The following is a 22648-nucleotide window of genomic DNA, read 5'->3' as shown; positions in this document are numbered from 1 at the left end:
TCCAGATAGAGCTAGCGGCAATTCAGGGCACATTTTACCCCTTCTTTAGTAGGTTGTAGAATACTCCAGCTCTCTTAATGATAGGGGAAGGCACCATGGCTTAGCTGGCTAAAGCACTTGTCTCGTAAACAGGAGATCCTGTGTTCATCTCCCAGTGGTGCCGTGTTGTATAGCTTTGTGGGGAGGGATAGCTCAGTGGTTTGAGCATTGGCCTGCTAAACCCAGGGTTGTGAGTTCAGTCCTTCAGGGGGCCACTTAGGGAGCTGGGGCAAAAATCAGTACTTGGTCCTGCTAGTGAAGGCAGGGGGCTGGACTTGATGACCTTTCAAGGTCCCTTCCAGCTCTAGGAGATAGGTATAGCATCTGACTCATTCAAACATACACCTCTGGCACTGCTAGCTCTCTCATGCACTAAGTTCGAACACCCAGTCTCACTGACCCAAACTCGTTCTAGAATTCAAAGCCGCTCATTCCAATGGCTGGAACAACTGGCGTGTAATTCTCTTATCTGTAGCTATGTCTCTGTGCTGCAGGGGTATAAACAGAAATCTGCAGGTAATGAAAACATTTTTCGAGTTATACATATTGAACTATAGTTATCAACAGGCTTTTAAAACCAATGAAGTAAATAAATAACCTACTCTCTTCTTCTTCAGGTTTAAAAATTCTTGGGATTTTTTAAATAAAGTCTTGGAACAGCAATGGGAGGTTATCTTATTGCAAGTACTTGTATAGTTCTATAAAGCAGTTAGCAAGTTTAAGGGTAAATGTGCCAATTGGTTTACATAATGTGACAATGTTCCTTCTCTACCTTGGTGGGTCCTGTGCTTATTGGTGGATTTGCTCACCTCAGAGATTATGGGTCGGGGAACAGCCCAGAGATCTTCCTCTCTGGTGGAACCCACAGTCCAGGTCAACTCCTCTTGTGTCTGATCAGGAGTTGTGAGGTTTGGAAGGAACTCGGACCTGCCCTCTACTCCGGGTTCCAGCCCAGGGCCCTGTGGACTGTAGCTGTCTAGAGTGCCTCCTGGTACAGCTGTGCGACAGCTGCAACTCCCTGGACTACTTCCCCGTGGCCTCCTCCCAACGCCTTCTTTATCCTCACCACAGGACCTTTCTCCTGGTGTCTGATAATGCTTGTACTCCTCAGTCCTCCAGCAATATGTCTTCTCACTCTCAGCTCCTAGTGCCTCTTGCTCCCAGCTCCGCGCATGCATGCTACAAACTGAAGTGAGGTCCTTTTTAAACTCAGGTTCCCTGACTAGCCAGCCTGTCCTAATTGATTCTAGTAGTTTCTTCTTAATTGGCTCCAGAAGTCCTAATTAGCCTGCCTGCCTTAACTGGTTCCAGCAAGTTCCTGCTTGTTCTGGAACTGCCCCGTTACCTTATCCAGTGAAAAGGGACCTACTTAATCTGGGACTAACATATCTGCTTTCTAACACTCTCCTGTATCCGCCAGCTCTCTCAATGCTTTCGAGGAGCAGTGGGCGCTGTCCGGGGTTCTCTGCTCGGTGTCCCCTTCCAGTTCCTTAGTTTTGGTCCTCTGACCCCCATGCCTGTTCCTGTTGTTGCCTTTGTTGTCCCCCAAACTCAACTGGGTTCCGGGTTTAGTAGCCCCTCCCTAGGCTGGAGGAGGGGCTTTCAGTAGTGGGCGAGCTAGCACTCACCCATGTCCCGGTACTCAAAAGGAACACTCTCCTGTATCCGCTGACTCCCTTGACGCCTTTGAGGAGCAGTGGGCGTTGTCCGGGGTTCTCTGCTCGGTGTCCCCATCAGGTTCCCTTTGTTTGACCCTTTGACCTCACTCTCGTCCCTGTTATCTCATTAGTTGTCCCTCAGAATTATTTGGTTTCCAGGCCCTGTGGATCCTCCTCTTAGGCTCCGCCCGCCTACTTCCTGGTTCCCAACAGGAACATTCTCCTGTAGCCATCTGGCCTGACCCTGTCATAATAAGCCTACAAATATTTGCAATAAAATAATCTTACATTTCAAGGTCTGTTTGCTTTAGATAGAAAATATAGGAAACTGACAAAGTGAGCCCACCACTTTAGTTCACTTAAATTAAAATAGAAAAGCCATGTGAGAAAATTCAAAGTGAATGCTAAAGCTCAATGATGCTGTTTTGCTGGGCAAGTGGAGGGTCTCAGATCAAAAATAAGACTGAAACACCTACATGCAATAGGATGAGAAAACCACAAAGGTGAATGTTTAAAGTGCAGTTCGGCTTTGAAAAATTATGCTTCAAAAAGAGCACTATGGAATTCCAGGTTTGTCTCATTTTTTCCATTTCACATGTGCCCAGTTTATAAGTAAAAAGATGTTTTCCCCTACCTGCTAGGCCCTGCAGCTGAGTTCTCCTCATTTGTGCATCGTCACTAGTGATAAAGGTTCTGTACTTTATATTAGGTCTCCATTTACACCTATGCACCTTCATTTACACAGTTACTTATTTCCTTCCAAGTGACTGCCCAGATTAATAGGTTAAGATATACTAGCCAAATCTGGCATGTGCAGGATAAAACAGAGTCTAACTCCTTAGCTCTGTAGAGCTTACAGAACTAAGAAATGCTACAATTTTATTTTTGTCACTGAAGTGACCCTGAACAAACATAGGGGATGGAAGTATCATTTTTACAGTCACTTTTCAGAGTAGAACCACTCTCTAACATTTTCTTCCTCTTCAGTTTGTATACCTACTTTAACGCAACTTGAGTTTTTATACTTGAGTTTGGAAGAATTAACTCAGACGGGCAAGTATATGCTAATATATGGTTATGAGATTATCCACAAGGGGTTTGTGTGCTTGTCTTGAAGTGTGCACACCTATGACACAAACATTAACAAAGCCATTTACTTCCTTCTATGCACCAGGTACCACTGTATGTATAATATATATCATCATTGTAAAAACATGAAACTTGGTTGATTTGATAGCTGTGAATTAAAGAAAGGTAATCTTTCCCTAGCTGAACAGGGCAGAATAGAAACTGAAGGTCATTTCATGGTTGGTCTGTAAAAGACAGGTGGCATGTTTTTTAAAAAATAAGTGAGAGCTGGTATATTGATGAGCTTCAGAGGATAATGTAACCGTTTTTCTACGTGCAGAAAGTGCAAGCTTCTTAATAATGATTTCATATGTAGGTCACATACTGTGGCTTTGAAACCATGTAGAAACTACAGATGGCTGCTAAGACTGTTTGGGGGAAGTATTCAGACTCCAGCACAGTATTTGGATAGATCAAACAATGAAATTGCCAACTGATACATGTTTTAGGGGCACAAAGAGACGAACAGTTAAGCCTCCTGACAACATATTAACACAGCGTTCACACAGAAAAGGCCAGAAGAGGAAATTCACCTGAAAAAGTTGCTTGACTGTATTAAAAAGGTGAGTTTTTCTTTGAGACAGTGGTCCCTCACTTTAGCAAGCCTTATTTACCTGTTTGAAGTTAACAGTGAACAAGTCTATAATTAGAGAGAAAGCTCATGTTTTTCAAATTATTGATGTGATCTGAACATTTAACTTGAAAAAAATCTGATTTTCACTGAGGACGTGAGTTCTCAGACAGAAAATAAAGAACACAAAACCATGCTGTCTCTTCAACAAGGGCACTGTCAACATGACTCAAACAGATGTTTAATAAGGTCTTTGGGGCATTTTTCCAGGTTTGAGAATTTCCTTAGGTGCAGATACAGTTCAAAGCCTTGAAAATCTTCAAGTAAGGCTGGTATAAATATTACAATATACTGTGTTGGGTTACCTGTAATACCATAGAACTATGAGTGTTGCTGGTGAAAAATCGTGTGGTCCCTGTCTTTGAAGACTGTAGATGGGCAGACACGCCCATATCGCTGCTACCAAGAGATACTTTCATGTGAGGATCTTCCTCTTCCACTAGAGATCTAAGAAAATGGGGGAAACAAAAGAGCAAGCTTAAGCGCAGTTGCTTAAATTAATTGCTGATAAACATTCAACCCATAGTGATTTAGGTTCCAAGCCAACATCAATGTGAGCTTGTTTTTATTGATTACAGTGGGAGCTGCATTGGGTCCTTAGTGCCCATCAGATTTACTTAACAGGAATGTTACGTGTTCACAGGTTATGCATGTAACATATCATGATTTAAAAATTCATCACTTTAGATTTTTGATTAAGTAGACCAGCAAGGGTTTTGATACAAGTGGTCTTAAAAAAGTCAGTCAATTTCATTTTCTTTAAATTATTTTAAAAAAAGATACTTCCCTAAAATATATTTGTATTTGTGTTTACAATTTAATATGCCTTTATTTTCTTATTTTTTTAATTTGACAATTAAGTGTCTTACGACCTCATCAGACTAACACATGCCATTTGGAAGTTATTAGTACAAAATATGTTCTTAAAGTTTAATACTTTCATTTGTATTGGTTACTGTAGTCTTGCTCCAGTATGAAAAGAATACTGAAAAGGTGCCACAGTTTGTTAACACAAAAGATATCCTTGCACATGGATATTCCCAATAATTATTGTCCAAATCTAATGGTGGAGCAACTTTATAAAATGCTAATGTTTTCAATTGCTGCAATGTTGCTGGCTTACTACTTTTCATCCTGTGATGTATGGTGCATTTAAACTTTATAGGATGTCTAGATCTTATACTTATGTAAATGCACTTATTTTATGTCTATTTAAATAATAAAAAGACATGTAAACTAGGCTTTGATACACTAACATTAAATAAATAATACAGATTTTACAAGTAATTAGATTTTAATTACTTGGGTGCTAGGTCTTCAGAAAATTATCAATATTAACCAGTTACAGTATTTTATGATTTACTGAATGTTGTAAATTATCAATTTGCATATCAGCATGGTTCAATAGAAGGCATTAGCAAATGTGTTATAAACCCATACATGGAATTGAAGTGATCCGTAAAAGAAACTGTGTATTTGAGTAAAGTATTCATAACACATAACCAATTTGATGCAACTATTGCACATCTCATACAGAAATAAAAAGTCTCATCCACGTTGTAACATGCAGGTATAAACATTGGCCTCCAACTAGTTTCAGAAATCACTTTAAAAATCATTGCCAAAAGATAATTCAGCTTTGATCTCCAATATTTTACACTGCACTTTTATTGAGGAAGCTCAATTTAAAATGTGAATTGCCTTTTAACAAATAATTTTTTCTCAACATATACATTTAAAATTTTCTAGTAAAAGCAGTTTCTGAAACTTGAGAATTTTTCTGATAGGGTTAATATATTTTGTATGTTCAAACCCATGGTTTTTTTAAAGTGCCAGTTATAACAACAAAAATTCAAAACAAACCATTTTGATCACTCAACAATGCACATGGGTTTGAAACAGTAAGATTTTATGTACACAGACATAACAGTAACACACAGTAAAGGAACAAGGGCATGCTTCAGAGGTTTGAATTCACATGTAAAAACCTAATACACAAAGATTTGAACAAGCTGTAATAAATGTGAATATATTTTAGCATGCATACGGTACAGTTTGTTTACAATTAAAATAGTTTACTGTTTTAAATCTCATTGGAACTCTTCTTTAAAATACAAGTCAATATTTTACACTGTATTTTGTAATCAGAAAGTTACTCTCCATACTCTGTCTTTGGAAAACAACAGTCAAAACAACATTCAACAAAAGGTTAGATAAAGCAGTTTCTAGTGCATGACTTGAATGTTTCTGGTCAGTTTGCTCTGGCTCTCTTTTTTAAAATCTGAATGTACTTCATATCAAGTATATTGTCTTAAGTAATTTTGAGGGACATTTGCTCCTTATGTTTACATGCCATGTGTCCTTCCTTTCAAACAGATTTGTGTTGACGTGGAGGAAAGAATTGTGCTGTTGTGAGAAAAAGAATTACTACTAAGATCCTTTTAAAATTACATTGTTAGGGTACTTCTCTGAAAGAATAGTTAATAAAAGTATCAGCTCAGATAACCAATGAAGCGGTAACTTTCAAAAGACTTTTCTTAACTCCAAGGAAAACTTGCCGCATAGTTAATATGCAGTAACTAGAAAAACAGGCAAACCCACTTACTTGCCAACATTTTCAGTGGGCTGTTAAGATTTCAGCCATAATATATGACACAATTCCATACAATATTCATATATACTTAGCATGAACCTTAAAGATTTGAACTGAAGGTAAAGGCCTTGTCTACACTAGACTAGGTAGAAGTAATAATGGAAGCACTATTGTAATCAGGCTACTGGTGAGCATCACCATTTTAACGACCAGGACACCCAGATCTCTTTTGAGCAGGTTAAAATGCCAGTGAATGTCTCTACTAGTACTTCGATCATTGCTACCACAGAGACAGCTGTACCACTGGAACATTAGAAAAGCAAATCTTGACCCAGTAACTTCAACCAAGAGGTGCAAAGATCCTTGTCTGGAGTGTTACTGCTTATGATTTCTAAACAGTTGGGGGGAAGTATGGGCTCTTACTGGTCACTGGCACAGATGCAACAAATAACAGCAAGTCTGTACAGAGTTTTCTCATGTTACAATAAAATTAGAACAATTTATGTATTTACAAGATAACACCTCATGGCAACATTTGTAAACCAAAACCATTTAATTGCAACTGGCTATATTTGCACATTTAAAAATGTGTGATGCAGAATGGATTGATAGGTATTACCCTTTACACTATAGTTAAGCAAGCACAACAGTAACCTTGGCATTTACACTATAAAATTTAGTGACCTACTAGAAGGAACTGAGTAAGCTCTTAGATATCCAGATCTATCTTAAAGAAACAAAAGCAAGCAACCATGAGATTTGATTTTACTGCTTGCCAAGCAAGTCAAGTTCATTGCACCAAAACTGTAACCCATTCAACATTTTGTATTTTCATATTAAAAATAACAAGATTGCCCTATCTCCCAGACAGTCAAGTTTAAAAAGTGGACTCTCAGCTTCTATTTAATATCACCATCAATAAAAGAAAAAGATTAAAAAGAAAGAAAAAAGATACTGGGCACTCAGCATCTTTCATGATCTCACAATGCTTTAGAAAGGGTAAGTTTTCTCTCCATTATTCAGGCAATGAAAGTGATGTTCAGAGGAGTTTAAGCAACTTGCCCAAGGTCATATAGCAAGTCAGTGGTAGGAGCTGGAAATAAAGCTCTAGTCTCCTGACTCCTAATCTTTTGACATAGCCACTACAAAATGGAGCCTCCCAAAATGATAGAGTTCTGATTTTGTTACTGACACTGTGTAAACTCCATGTATGCTATCATAGCATTAAAAACTCATCTCTGCAAGAAAGTGAAAATGCAGTATTCCCTAAATATTTTCAGTTACTCTAGCAGTATCCAAGATAACGGTAAATAAATAGATATCATAAGGCATGAAATACTTGTGAGTAATTTAAAAAAAAAAAATACCTGAGCCTGCAAACAGAATTCAGATTTATTCAAAATGTAATTTAACCTGCACTTTTAGGCCTGTAAACCAAACTATTCATTTCTGGGAACACATGACTAATTTAATCTTATATTAACAGGTTTACAAATCCTTACCATGTAAATACCAGAAACAAAATCATTACAATAAGTGGCTGTTGTTTAAAGAGACATTATAGAACACAGTCAGTGCTCTCTGTTTAACAAGTAGTTACCATATTACAGAGTGAAAACCTTTACAACACTTATGACATATCATTTCTAGTGATTTTATTAAAATTGAGTGAAATCTCTCATTACATATATTTAACACTCCAGGCATGTCTATGAACTGTTGTTTAAAAAAATGGATGGATATACTAGTTATTTGGTTTTTTTGCAGGTGAATATACTTTAAGTATTGAATAAAAAGTAACCAAATATCTAATGCCTAATGATACAAAATAAGTAGAATAGGCACTGTTACCAAAAAGTCATTTTACTTCCATTTATTAATGTGGTTTGCGAAGCACTATAATTAATTGGGTAATAATGAATGTAAATATATTGATCGGTGCTTTACAATAAGTACAGTATATCACAATTAGTCATACTTGCAAAGAAGAAAGTTAATTCATTTTCTAATTAGTTGTATTGTTCTGATCAATAAGTCATTAAGTAAAAAGAGCAGCAGAAGCATTTTTAATCAGAATAAAAAAGGCTGATAAAGGCAGAGCTACAGCAGCGACAATAATGGACAATGAGAATTCACAAGTTGATATAAACATGGATGTTAACACTACTTGAATCGAAAAAAGTCAGTCTGGGGAAACACTGGGCACAGTATTCTGTAATAGCTTTATGGCCAAAGGACTGCTGAGTTAACTATGAAATGAACACAGGAACTGCCATACCAGATCAGACCAAGGGTCCACCTATTTCAGTAACCCCTCTCAGAGGTTAGTACCATGGCTTCAGGGAAAGGTGCAGGAAGCTAATTAGTGGACAACTGGAGAAGTTTCTTCCTAACACCCAACAGTTAGTCGGGTGACCCAAGTGCTTTACATGACTGCCAGCTACATTATTACACTAACACTGTACATAACCCATTCTGGAATATTTGCAGTGAAGGTATCTTTGCTATTATCCTTCATCAAGTCCATTATCCAACAGCTCTTACTAGTAGAGAACTCTCCTAATGCGTATTTTAAGCTTTTCCCCCCAAAACATTCAGGGCCTTGCTCTTATCTCAATCATCCAAGAATGAATATAATCTTTGTTTATATTGTTTCCTTGAAAATGTTTGTAGATATATCGTGTATCCCATGACCATTCCCTGAGTCTTCTCTGTTCTGTACTATATAGACTTTTACTCTTCATATTTCGCATCAGCCAATCTTTGCATCATATTTCTTTCCTGCTTGCATTTCCTTTGTCTCTACCAGTATACAGCAGCCTAACTGATACAACTAGATTACCCTTTTCTCCACACACCCGTGCTTTAAGACTGGAATAGGAAACAAATTGTTTTGAATCGCAAGTTTTATACAATAACTTTGTACAATATAGTATGACCTTGCACTAAACTAGCTAACTGCAATATCCATGGTAATGTGTTTGCATCAACAGCATTTTTATCTCACTTCATGAACAAACTTGAATACTAAGTAACACAGCAAAAGTCTTAGTTACAGGCATTGAGTACACAAAGGAAAACACAGGTTGTTCATGAAATGCTTACTAAATGCTAACAATTCTCATTAAATTGTTTCAGGAAGTTTCAAAATACTTTCCTTTGGTGCAACAGACTATACCAAACTAAAAATATCTCATTGTCTGGCATCCATGACAACCAAATATGTGGTCTGAAAAAAAACTCAGCTACATATTGCCTGCTGCACAATCTGCTAAACTAGTTAATCCTGTGTATTGACAGATCAAAGCATCAGATTTAAGAATGAAAATGCAAATTAGCTTCCTATCTCCAGTTTCCTTAAAATCATCACCAGACCCTACGCCCTAAATAGCAAAAGATATTCTTTGCTACATTTTTCCTAAGTGTATATAATATTTGGAAGTGTGCATAGACAACTATGTATGTGTTCCTTCTCCCTCCCAACCCCCACAGAGTACAGCACGTTGTTCAACAACTGATTAGCATTAGGGCTGTGTCTTGTCATGCCTGTGAAAATGTGTCCAAATTTGTTCAAATCATAAAGCTTCTGAAGATCTGTTTGCACATGCTCAGAGATGTGTTAGAATTTGAAAGCTAAATGCTCCAAAGATTTCATCTCTAGCGAGCACAGTCCTTCTACACAGCTCTTATGCGTAGGGTCCCACCAAATTAATGGCCATGAAAAACATGTCATGGACCACAAAATCTTGTCTCCCGCTGTGAAATCCGCTCTTTTGTGTGCTTTTACCCTATACTACAGTATACAGACTTCATGGGTGAGACCAGCATCTCTCAAATTGTGGATCCTGACAAAAAAAGGGAGTTGCAGGGGGGTCAGAGGGTTATTTTAGGAGGGTTGCAGTATTTTCACCCTTACTTCTGTGCTGCCTTCTGAGCTAGGTGGCTGGAGAGCAGTGGCAGTTGGCTGGGTGTCCTGCTCTGCAGGCAGCAGCACAGATGTAAGCCTGACAATACTATACCATGCCACTCTTACTTCTGCACTGCTGCCTTCAGAGCTGGGTGGCCGGAGAGTGGTGGCTGCTGACTGAGGGCCCAGCTCTGCAGGCAGCAACACAGAAGTAAGGGTGACAATACCATACCAGGCCATCCTTACTTCTGCGCTGCAGCTGGTGGCAGCTCTGCCTTCAAAGCTGGACTCCCAGCCAGCAGCTGCCGCTCTCCAGCTGCGCAGCTCTGAAGGCAGCGCCGGCAGCAGCACAGAAGTAAGGGTAGCAGTACTCTCCCCCCCTACAATTACCTTGCGACCCTCCAACAACTCCTTTTTTTGTCAGAACCCCCACAATTACAACACTGTGCAAATTTCAGATTTAAATAGCTAAAATCATGAAATTCATTATTTTTAATATCCTATGACTGTGAAATTTACCAAAATGGACCATGAATTTGGTAGGGCCCAAAACTATGTGCCAGTCAGACTGTGCATGCACCACCTCTGGAGAACAACCAAGCCTGGTTCATCCCAAGGCTGAGCAAGGCTTTCCTGGAATTGCAGACCCCAGGGCAACTGTGGTGCTGGACACCAGAACTGAGAGCAGGAAGACTGGAGACTGTCTGACTAGCAGGGTTATTAGAGACAACTGCCTCATTTGTTACACCATCTTGATTCATTATTCCCAGCACATCATCCATCCCATGCCCTGAATGAGGCAGAGCTCTGGTGGAAAAGACTGCACGTGATGATGTAATTAAATACTGTACCATAATGCATGTGCAAAAGGAGGCCAAATTAAGGTTACATGAGCAAATTTATTTCTGGAATTTCTTAACCGGAGTGTTTGACTTTGCAACTTTAATGTTCCTTTAACAGTTTTTAAAAACAGTATGTATAATATTTGGAACTGAAATCCTGCATTCCCTTTAGATCTTGGCCTGTTGAGTGAGCACATGCAACGAACAGTATACCATTAAAAATTTAGTAGGAAGTACTGAGAGTTTTTTCTTGTTGACTATATCATCACTTATTGTCAAAACAACAATAAAACAATTACACTGCTACCTCGATATAACGCCACCAGATATAACACAAATTTGGATATAACGTGGTAAAGCAGTGCTCCGGGGGGGGGGCTGGTCTGCACACTCCGGTGGATCAAAGCAAGCTCAATATAACATGGTTTCACCTATAACGCGGTAAGATTTTTTGGCTCCCAAGGGCAGTGTTATATCGAGGTAGAGGTGTACTTCATTTTGCATTGCTCTCACTATGAAATTGGATTTAGTCTAATTCCATGTCAGCAAGACAACTACAAGAATGAATAATTTTGTGAATCTATTAATTTAGGTAAATAAATCCAATTTGTTTTAAATGTTTTATAATATATGCTTCTTTTGACACAAAATACTGAATTGGCCTAAATTTTCTCTAGCATAATTTTCTTCATACCAGAGTACATATTTTCATGGGTAATTTTAAAAAATACGACAACATAATAGATTAAAAATTCACCACAGCAACATAGTCCAGACAGTATATTGATAACTCTGTGTAGCTCAGTAGTTTATTTCTTAAAGGATTATAACCTTATTTTCTTTGTCAAATTATTCTCCGATGAACCATGACTGCAAGTGTTCCGGTCACTGGTAAGTGGCATCTTCTGAAATTACTCTTGTCATGTGCCAGCACCATGGTATTTATCAGCCAGCAAGGATCTAAATTTCAATTTCATATTAAGATTAGCCTATCTCATGACAGATCTTTACTATTTTATGATCTAACCAAAAATCTGGTATATATATGCATAGTCAAGCATATGTTTAGCTAATGAAACTATTAACTTAATGAAGAGGCTGATTTAAATATAATAAAGCTTTCATGTATTATTAGAAAATACAGTAATGCTTGTCCTTAGCCTGCCAAAAATGATTTTTAAATATTAAGTACTTTAATGTCTTCCCATTAAGAACAGATGTTCTAACTTCTTGACTAGCAAATTTAGGAATTCTCTAATAAATTAGATGGCCATGTAAGAGCGGAGTAAGCTGAACAGTGATGGGGCAGCATCATTCTGATGTTAGGGAATTTGATATTGTTATAATAAGCAACACAAATGAATCCAGTTACATAATGCATGGTTCTTCACTTTTTTTTTTAAAATACACACTTCTACATCATTCATCTGTGTAATTTAAAGAAGCACTTTGATTGGGAAAAAAATTACTAGATTAAATGTATTAGTTATTGTTCTTCTTGTCCTTCTCCAAAATAGTAAAGTCTTGTCCTTTAATTAATATTACTCGACTACAGTTTTGTAAGACAACTCCTCTAGCATTTAAACTATAATTTAAAGTAGTCAGCATTGTGATTTGCCAACACCTATTTATAATGAAAACTTCTTATCAATTAATACAAGAAATAAAAGTTCTGCTAGTAGAATGTATGAGTGATTTCATCAGAGATGGGGAGAGGGGGAACTAATTTTATGATATGGAAGAGCATTGACAGCAAGTCTCATTCATCTTTAACAGATCAACTGCAATATTTAGTAAACAAGCACTTGAAATTTTCATCTTCTCTTTTAGAACACACAGGGGCTGACTCACCATGTAACCGGGTACTCTGTGCTCTCCTCTGCTGTGAAATATCCAGAGTTAAGATGCATGAAAGCATCACACTAGCAGAGATCAGTGAAGTGACCTCTGACACTAAAGCATACCTTTCTACTTGGAATGCTTTTCTTATGAGGTGTCCAGTTAACAAGCTATTCATTTGTAGGTGTCACACACACAGTTCTGGCTAAAATTTAAAGGAAATATTAACTTCTATTATCAAATATAGGGGCTTAATAATCCTGACAGCTGCACACCCAAGTTCCATTGACTTCAACAGAAGTTGCAAGTTCTGTGGTTGAATAATCTGGACCTTTTATTCACCAAGTTAATGAAGTCCAACTTCTACCTCTTCCCTCATTATAGCCTTTGAGTGCTGTTCTCTTAAAATGAGTCTCGGTGATCAGCAGCATTCTGAATCATTTTTAGTTATCTCAAAGTCAAACAGATGAACTCTATAGCGTAACTTCTTTGGCTGGAGTTTTCAAAGCTATCCAAAGCATTAGGTGCAGAAATTTCATTGATTTTTTAAATAGGATTTGGGTGCCTACTTTTGAAGATCCCAGTTTTTATTTTTAAACTAGAAATTGCTTGTGGAATATGTTAGGGTCACAAAAGAGCAATGTATAAATGCTGTACTTGTCTGGGTGTGCTACTACTGCATCCTTGAGTGTGTAGGTCACAGAAAAACCCACACAAATTGAAAAGGACAAAAATAAAATCCAGTTGTGTGTTAATATAAGTAACAATTTAAACGGAGACCAATTTTTCTATTCACAGCCTCTACCTCCTGACAGAGGCAAGGGGTATTGCTCTTATAATGTCAAAGCAGAAGCAACGAGGTAACCAGGCAGCATAAAGCAGAGTACCACTTGCTGCTGACACTACCATGGGGAAGGGGTTCCTCTGTCTCCCAAGGCTCCAGAAAAAGCTGACAGGAAAGATAACAGAGGGCTGGAGTTCTAGAATCCCTAAACTGCTATAGAAGAGTGGCCAACCACAAGCCACATTGGGATGAAGGAAAAGGCAGCCCTGGCAGTTGGGCTGCCAACTCTGGTTACCTCTCAAAACCTACCAAAGAGAGCAGGGAAGAAGTCTTTCATTCCCAAGAAGCCCAACTCCTCCTCTGCCTGCTATGCACCACTGGTACAGCAGTTAGACTAAAATGATTCCTTCCGGTTTTTGGAGATAATGAGAATCAGAGAATTGTTCTAAACACTGCTACCACTTCCAGAAAACACTGAATTCACTGAGTTTTGTCAGGTTAATACAGAGATAGAGATGCTAGAGATAGCAAATATGTCAGAGAATCCTTTAAGTGGGTAATAACTGCAGAACTGGAATTAACTTTACATGTCCCAACTGTAGATGCATGTAGACTTTTCTTTTCACACCATGAAAGTTTCAGCTGCACACTCACTTTCGTGGTTCCTCTTCTCTTTTCTGACTCCCATGATACTTATGAGAGGAAAAGGAAAGACTTCCAATTCTACTGAAATTTCCTAAGTGATTCAGATAATTGAATTGTAAGTATGAAAACCCACAACTAATTGTGGAAAAATAAGTGCAGTGTAATCTTTATAATTTAACAACTGAAATAATCAACAGAATTGGATTTATCTTTTTAAAATGGTTTACAAAGAAAGGAATTGAAGAGATATACCAAAGGAGACATAGTAGTTAAGCATTAGTACCACAGAGAAGGCTCTCTAGTTTATATAGTGGATGCTAAACTGAATAAGCCAATAGTGTGATACCAATGGTAGCACTGTACTGAACTACAGTAATAGTCATAAGTTGTGTAAAACATACCAGGTAATTATTCCACTTCCACAGGAAAGCAATAAAGGTAAAAAAAATTGCTGCCTATAACATACAAGAAAATCTCAAGAAAAATAGCTCTATTCAGTACAGTGAAAATTAACCCTTTTAAAATTTATGACAAAGCTGTTTCTATAAAGAAGAACTGTATCAATTATTTCACTCAATCAAAGACAACAAAACAAGCAGGAATAGGCCTAAGCTACAGAGGTGGCATTTTACATTAAATGTTATGAAACTAACTTTATATGAATCTATTTAAAATGATGTTATACTGAAGAGACTGAAAAATCTACTTAATTGGGCATTTGCTGCCCTTTCTCACTGAAAAATGAAACCCATTGTCCCAGAAAGGAAATGCTGCCTATGCTAGATCCTAGAAATAATGATAGCATCAAATGCTGATAATGCTCACTGGTCAGTGCTCTGCTCCCTTAACCTGGTTTCAGGTATAGAAAACATTGATTAAACTTGAGATCATTCCTCCTCTCTTCCCCAGCCATCTTGCAACAACCATCTCTATACAGAGCTGAACACAGACACCCCTCTGCTACCACAAACAGTGGCAGGAGAGCAACAGCCAGTGGCAAGCCAGGTGGAAGGGTGGAAGGTGACGAGGGAGCTAGAGATAATGTCCACACACAGAGAAGATTGCTAGCACACAGGAATGGAAACAGCCGGCCCTTTGGAGAAGAGTGATTTACCTGGCCCTAGAAGACAGAGAGGAATCACTGGGGGAAGACAAGTATGTAGTTTTAAAAAACTTATCTGAATTTTATTAAAATTTTGGCCATATTTTAAGTAGATTCAAAATAGAAACTGTTGAGCAATGAAGCAAGCTGCCTTGGAAAGCTGCGGAATCATCACTGCGCTACCAGTGGGATACTCAGGGCTACCTACCAATTCAAGATAGTTTAGGAATAATGATATGCTCAGACAGTAATTTGAATGCCTTGTTGCCAGCAGCGTCAGGTTCAGGGCAGATTCCCCCCAGTATTTAAAGTGACATACAACTGCAATTCTGAATGGCTAGACTCTTTATTTTTAATGGGTTAGTCCCTGAAACTTGCTCCTCTGTTTCTAGGGTAAAGTTGAGCCTGCTTAGATCCCCAGTAACAAAGCCCTAGCATAAAAATCTGTAGTCAAGAAGTCATGTACAACATGTGAATTAGGCTGAAATGGAGAAAATGAGAAAGGAGGGGGGATACTAAGGGGATCTGATTTTGTATAGCGTCCAACAGAGATGTTTGTGAGGACAGAGGCCACTGAGGAGCAAGATGGTCCCTGCATGACACTGCATGCATTCCGTCTGTGTTCTTTAGTATCTGACCACTCTACACTGTGACCAAAACCAGCACAAAAACAGCTTCCATGGACTCGGCAGTAGCAGCAAAAGAGGGAATGCCCAACACAGTGTGTGCCATACTCCTTCACAGACAATACTGCCAATCTGTTTGGGTGGGATATCCGAGGCTAAGGTAAAGAAAGGATTTTCTTCTTTCCCCAATTTGCTCCTTGGGTTTCTCTTTATTTTACAAGAGCACCAAACCTAGCTAGGAGCCTGAGGATACAAACAATGCAAGGTCTGCCTCAGGCATGACTTGTAGCCCACAACCCTTGCACCTCCTTACAAATACTCAATCCAGGGAGTCAAACTGAACCTGAAAACTGGTTCAGAGGGGGGATTTGAGTGAACTGGACCCGAACCCAAACTGAAAACCTCTCAGCCTGATCTACAATAGAAAATTAGGTCAACATAACTACGGTGCTCAGGGCTGTGAAGTTTTAAGAATAGACAGTCGCATTGAAAACTAGAACTAAACCCAAAAACCGGTTCAAACAGGTTCAATAATCAGGCTCTGAGGAAGGGTCTCTCGCTGCTCCAATCCTGAGCAGGGAAGGGGGATCGGAGACTATGCTTCCTAGGAAGCCACTGGAGGGAGGGGGAGAAAGGAACTCTGGGACTGGCAGTTCTCCTGTCTGTTATGTCCAGGTAGAGGACTGCCCATTGAAGGGAACTACAACTCCCAGAACACCTCTCTCCCTGCTAACACCATTGGATGTTTAGAGGGCAGCGGTAGTATCTCAGATACAACTCTGTAGTAAGGACTAGCAAATTCTGATTCTTTAATAGAAATATTCTGAGTGCTTTACAACAGTCACTCCACACAACAGAACATTACCAATTTTACTGATTTCAAGGAAATGCCAGACCCATGCAAAATGGCAAGTGCTATTTCCACTCCTAACTTTTAAAGATATACACATATTTTGTAGCATCAGTTAACCCCACTGTCCACTATAGGGCAATAGGAGACTTAATAGGAGAAAACAGAAAAACATGCCACATCTCCAGCTGAAAACTAACACTGAATTGCTCCTGGGGATTAGCACTGGTTCTACTTTTCTACATGGTAAAGGATTTTCATTACTACACAGCAGTTTTTTGACTCTATCAAACAAAAAGGGTGACTCACAATAACTACTATTTTGTACACCATTTGATGGCAAAGTATTTGTAGAATCACTTAAAGTAGCTTACTTCTAACATTAGCCACTCAGCTATCAATGTCATATTGAAAATTTATTCTTTTAATTATAAAACCAAATAATTGTACAACATAAATTAGATATTTTTCATTTTTAAATTTTACTTAATTTTTTCAAAAAGACATATTGAAGACTTATTTACTCAGTTAGCAGTGTGTTCATTTTCACAGAAACTCTTCCAGTAAGAAATCAAGATATAGGTGTTCTCATTTAAAAAAATCTGCAGACAGCGTTTATTTAATGCAAAAATACATTCTTTCAGATAGGCACTGTAGGACTTTGCTCTTATATTGTACGTGTAGATATCCATAAATGTCAATAGGAGACCTGCACATGTTGGGAGAACAGAATATAAAAGTCAAGTTTCTACTGTACAGATCTGGGAAGAATTTTTCTCCATTTCATGTAAGTGACGCAGAACCCAAGAAACATTCAGCAAACCAACCCACTTAGTTAGCAAACACTGATACAGTACATCTCCTCTTACCACCCCACAAGTAGTGTCTTGTATGACCAAACTAGCAATGAATTGTTCCTACCCTACTTCCAGGACGGTGTTTCCATACTTAAGTATTAATTCTTAGATGTCCTTTATCCACTTTCATTTAAATATATTTATTGTTCTTCTCAATGCATATCTACAACAAATGCACTTTTTGCAAGGCATATAATGGTCTAACTTTGCCTGTCCTTTTTCTAGGATACTCCTACTGGTAAACTGCACACATTGCCACACTAACATTAACTGATGAGTACTGCCAACAGCAGGCAGCAATTAATAATTGAAATACTAATGTACATTCTTGCCAATGATATTGCTTACTTGTTTCAATAGCTCTAACCTTCCGATTTTAGAACAGGAATCTATAATATCAGCTTTATTAAAGGGATGGCAGTGAAAGGTAGTTTTTGAAAATGCACACACAGATTCCTTGTACATTTATAATTTGTGTATTTATGAAGAAAAGCTGCATGATACTGAAAAAATATTTCTCACAGGCCAATACCCTAGTTCTCATCTTACTCAACCATAACTAGGATATGTCATATGATCTCTCACCAGACCAGGTAAAACAGTTGAAAGTATTTTGACCAATTGAAACAAAGCTCATAGGTTTCACTCATCTCTTCACCCAAAGAAATTTTGCCCCACTCTCTACAGTTTTAAACAGTTATCTCTTGCTGTTCCAGTATGACCTAGAAGTGTTTATGTAAATCACTGCATTCATTGTGCTTTAACTAGTAGGACAAGAAACTTCCTTTAAAAGTCACAGTTACCACTAATCAGCAGGGAGGGGGTTCGAAAATGTGGTGCTTTCTCTCCTTCCCAGTACCAAGGAAGTGTCATCTCACCTCTGAAAATAGTCTGAGGGCCAGTTAGAACACCAGAGTTTTACAGTCTACAATGATTTCAGCTCAGGTGAAACAAATAGTTTGTTTCACACACCAATGTATACAGATTTCTTCCAGCAGAGGGCTTTCTTTTAAATTGATCTCTACACAATACTTCTGTAGCCTTTCAAGTAGTAGCAAACTTTAAATAAGAAAATCTTCTGTAAACTGACTTACAGGGCCATTCTGAGAAGCAATAAATATTTAACAATGATACTTTCTACCTAACATGGCAACTTTCATCAAAGAAGCTCAGAATGCCCAAACATTAGACTCAATATTTAGCTACAAGATGGATAAAGTGTAGTAAACCCATTTTACATATGGGGAAACTGAGGCAGTGTGTAACACCACAAATAAATAGATGGGCCAAGAATAAAACCTAGGTATCCTGACTCCTACTCTTGTTTCTGAATCACTATCTAGTGGTTAGAACAGAAATAGGATTCAATATTTAAAGCCAAAGTTAACTGTTCTAGAACAACTGAAATATGAGGAATTGCACCTCACCAAGTAGAGAAATTAAAAACAAAAAAAACAAAAAAACCTTTACTAGCATAGCCAGAATATGAATGAAGTTCGTTTAAACTAGTATTATTTCACTATTTAGATGTCAGAATTAACCTTAATTCTCGTTATTGGTTTTCTAATACTAGATACTGGTGCAAATATTTCGGATTCTCCAAAGTATTAAGAAATTGTAGCAACACAAAAAAAATAGTCAGTTCTTAGGTCTTTTGTGGTTTGTTTTATTAAACATATACACACACAAGTACATCCTGTAGAAGAAAAAAAAACATGTATGGAGATGAAAACCAATATATACTAGATTACACACTTAACAAACCTATCGTAATCTTTGCACTGGAAGTAGCGACTGTCTATTATCTATTTTGCTCTTAAAACTAGCTCAGGTGGCTATTTTTAGCATTTTATATATATTGCCTAATCAAACTGGATCCATTTTGTAATTCTTCTCATTTAATATGTATGTATAATTTCAGTATGATATTTAAGATGTAATATTCCAAGCTAATGCCAGGATTGTGTGTATCAATGAAGAAATGTCTGCTTAGACACTAATCAGTGCCTACTGTAGCACTAATTTTTTTTTAATTAAAGCAGCTGTTCATGTATTTCACATGCTGCAGATGTACCTAACATAAGACAGTTAATATGTGATCACTGAGCTGCTCCACATACATTGAATACATCAATATAAGTCAATAACACGTCCAAATCAAAATGCTGGAGCACATAGGAAATAAAGGTAACAATTTAGAGATGATGCATAAAATAAATTACATCTCTCGGGATGTCTGTAGACAGACAGGAATGGAATGGGGCTTTTTAAAATCTTAACTTTATTAAATCCTGTGATTTTAAAAATCCACAAAAATGTCTATCAGACAATATCTAGTCATTCTTTTCCCCAAATAGATACAAAGGCCTCAAACTTTCCTCTGACATACTACTGTTTTTATATTTGACCTTGTCTTATATTTTACTACATAAGTTCATATCCTCCATTTAGTAGAAATACCTTGATACTTTCTGGTAGCTAATAACTTGCTTAGCTAAGAAAATTATCTGAATTGCATTTACGAAAACTAAATTTAAATAAAGGGCATATATATTATAGATCGGATCTGAGAATTTTAGCTTTTTAAACATTAGCTTTTTCATTACAAAAATAGGGACTATGCATATGAGGTGCCTTATCTTGCTTTAATCTTACCGACAAATTATTACTGACCTCTCAACAGAAAAATATTTATGGAACCCATAAGCGTCTATGTGTCACACTGTGTCCTCATAAGAGATAAATCAAAACCCTAGGTATAACAAGGCTGAGTAATGGCATCTCCTATTTTACACAAGTATAAGTCACAAAGTATTAATAATGTGGCTATTATACTACGGAATACTACTAAAAGTAACTTTTTATTCCATTAATTTTCGTCACAGTGTATGTTATGTGCAGTATCAAATGTACTTAAGCTGTTTGTTTTTAATGATCTTCCTGATTTAAAGAAAAATGCCATAATAGCATTCTAAAAAGAGGAAAAACTGTGTACTCAAGATTTAGCTTTATTTCACATTGCGAAAGCATAACAAGTCACTTGTATACACTAATACAAAACTTACAACAATAATCAGAAGCTGAAGGATAAGCTTTACTAAGATTTATCAAGATAAATTCAGGCATATAGATTTTATATACCTATTAAAATACATGCACAGTTATCTACAAGCTACTCTGAGTGCACAAACTGCATAAACAAATGCGTACACATTTTACATGTATTATACAAAATAAAAAAGTTTTAACCCTCATGCTTTTATTTCCAGTATTCTTTTTAAAAATGTGATATGTTAAATTCTTAAAGAGTATGATTGTAAAGGATAAAAAGCAAGACTAAGTCAAGATGTACCATCCCAACACTAAAATACACACAAAAGTTCACAACAATTAGCAGGTAATTCTATATTCAATGTTGAAGTAACAGAGAGCTATTTATTGTTAGAATATACGCCACAAATAAAGGCCTGCCTAGATGCTTAGACTTATTGATCTGAGATCTGTTTTACGAATCAATGATAACTCGAACTTTTCAATTGAAAAGTTAAAAATATTTGTAAATATGAAATCTGCACAATTTCTCTGCATTTCAACAAAGGAAAGACTTGACAACAACTACCATGAAAACAATAAGAAGGTAACATTTGAGGTTGTATATATAGAAAGAAAAAATAAGGTAAAATTCTGAGTGCCAATGTCATTAAATATATAACAGGGTATTTTGCCACATGGTAGTCTCATGAAAGAAATCCCACCTTATTTATCCTCATTTCTCTCACTTACATGTATGCTGGAGAAAGTGGCGATGACCTGGATGTTTTAAGCACAGGAACTGGGAATTTCCAGATAGCAGGAGAGCTCGTTTTCCATTTCAATGGCATGTTGTCACCACGGTACTACAATAACAGTAAACAGCGTTTCCATAACAGACTACCAACTAGGACTTCCATTCCACACACTACTGACACAGCAGTGGCTGCTGCTAAGAACAAGCAAGCGATTCTGCCAATGCCCTTAAACCGATGCTTCCAATCTGTAAAATAGGGCTGTGAGGCATCTCCTTTTAAATCCTGCTGTCCCCTAAAGCAATATGATGATTCTGTCATTCTAACTCAACAATAGTGCCACCTCCTTAGGGAAGCGTTGACTGCAGTATATGTTTAAAAAAAAAAGAAAGACTGCACTGTGCAATCCAGCACAATGCAGCTTTATTTAATTAAACCAGCTAAGATTTTTTTTAAAAGCTATTGTAATGCTATTGTTCTACCTTAACAGGGACACTGCAGTACTGTGCTTCCAGCACTGTGCTTCATTCTGTTCCTATTAACCTGATTTCTGACCAATGGTAGCAGGAAAAAAAATGGGTTTCATATGAAAATGAAACAACATACCTACTCAGAATACACTTGTCATCCTCTGAACATTCTTCTTTTGAGCTGCAACAATACAAATAGGCTATGAATCTCAGCATAGCCTTAGGCCACGGCTAATAGAGATCAGTGACTAAATTCAGCAGCCTGTTTTCCTCTTGTGCAAGCTCTGGCCAGAAAATACAAAAATGCCATTACGGGAAAAGCCCATTGCAAAAATACCAGTCCTTCTAATCCATAGTTAGGGAGGCAAAATGTAAGAAGAAGTATAAATTGCTGCAGATTTCTACATGCTCTTCTAATAGCTTCTGGTTCAGGTTGCTCTCATTTTTCTATTCTTATTTCCATGAAGGATGAGCAAAAACTCATGCATTTTACAACATGCTGTGGGAACACGAATATCACTCTGTCTTCTGCAGTAGAGAAGCACAGAATAGCATGCTGTTAATAGCAGTCTTTGTAGGGACGCTATCAACAGTCTAATTTATTGCCCCCCTTCCCACACCTCCCCCCAACAGCTCACAAATTGCCTAAAATACTGAGGAAGCAGCTGGTCATGCAGGTGTCCATCAGGGACAACTCTGCAGCTCTGTGGTCTGTTTGGTGCCCTCCAGGGGCTGATGACTGACAGAGATACTTAAAAGGTGAGCTGCTAAAAACAGACGTTTAGGCACTGTATGAAAATTATTTTGCATAAGGAGTTTATGTACCTAGAAAAGGCACAAACACAACAAATTTTATTTCACTGAAATCATTGTTTAATATCTGTTTTAAAGA

The 22648-nt window shown here is 37.5% G+C and overlaps 1 protein-coding gene across 7 annotated transcripts in view; it reads right to left on the bottom strand.

Moving 5' to 3' along the window:
• Positions 1-22648, bottom strand: part of KLHL13 (kelch like family member 13) — a 132977-nt gene that overhangs the window by 37149 nt on the left and 73180 nt on the right. For 4 of the 7 annotated variants that reach the window (XM_032776442.1, XM_032776445.1, XM_032776444.1 and 1 more), the window contains one exon: positions 3762-3903. In XM_032776442.1, coding sequence (XP_032632333.1) covers positions 3762-3903 — 142 coding nt within the window. Of the gene's footprint in view, positions 1-3761; positions 3904-21284; positions 21596-21892; positions 22289-22648 lie in introns of those variants that run through there. The other 3 variants (XM_032776440.1, XM_032776447.2, XM_032776441.2) reach the window with 3 other exon arrangements.

The sequence above is a fragment of the Chelonoidis abingdonii genome, chromosome 8 (genome assembly GCF_003597395.2).
Source record: "Chelonoidis abingdonii isolate Lonesome George chromosome 8, CheloAbing_2.0, whole genome shotgun sequence".
In the NCBI taxonomy this organism is placed as follows: Eukaryota; Metazoa; Chordata; order Testudines; family Testudinidae; genus Chelonoidis; species Chelonoidis abingdonii.
The sequence above is the reverse complement of the archived record's forward strand: the minus strand, read 5'-3'. Positions and strand labels throughout refer to the sequence as shown.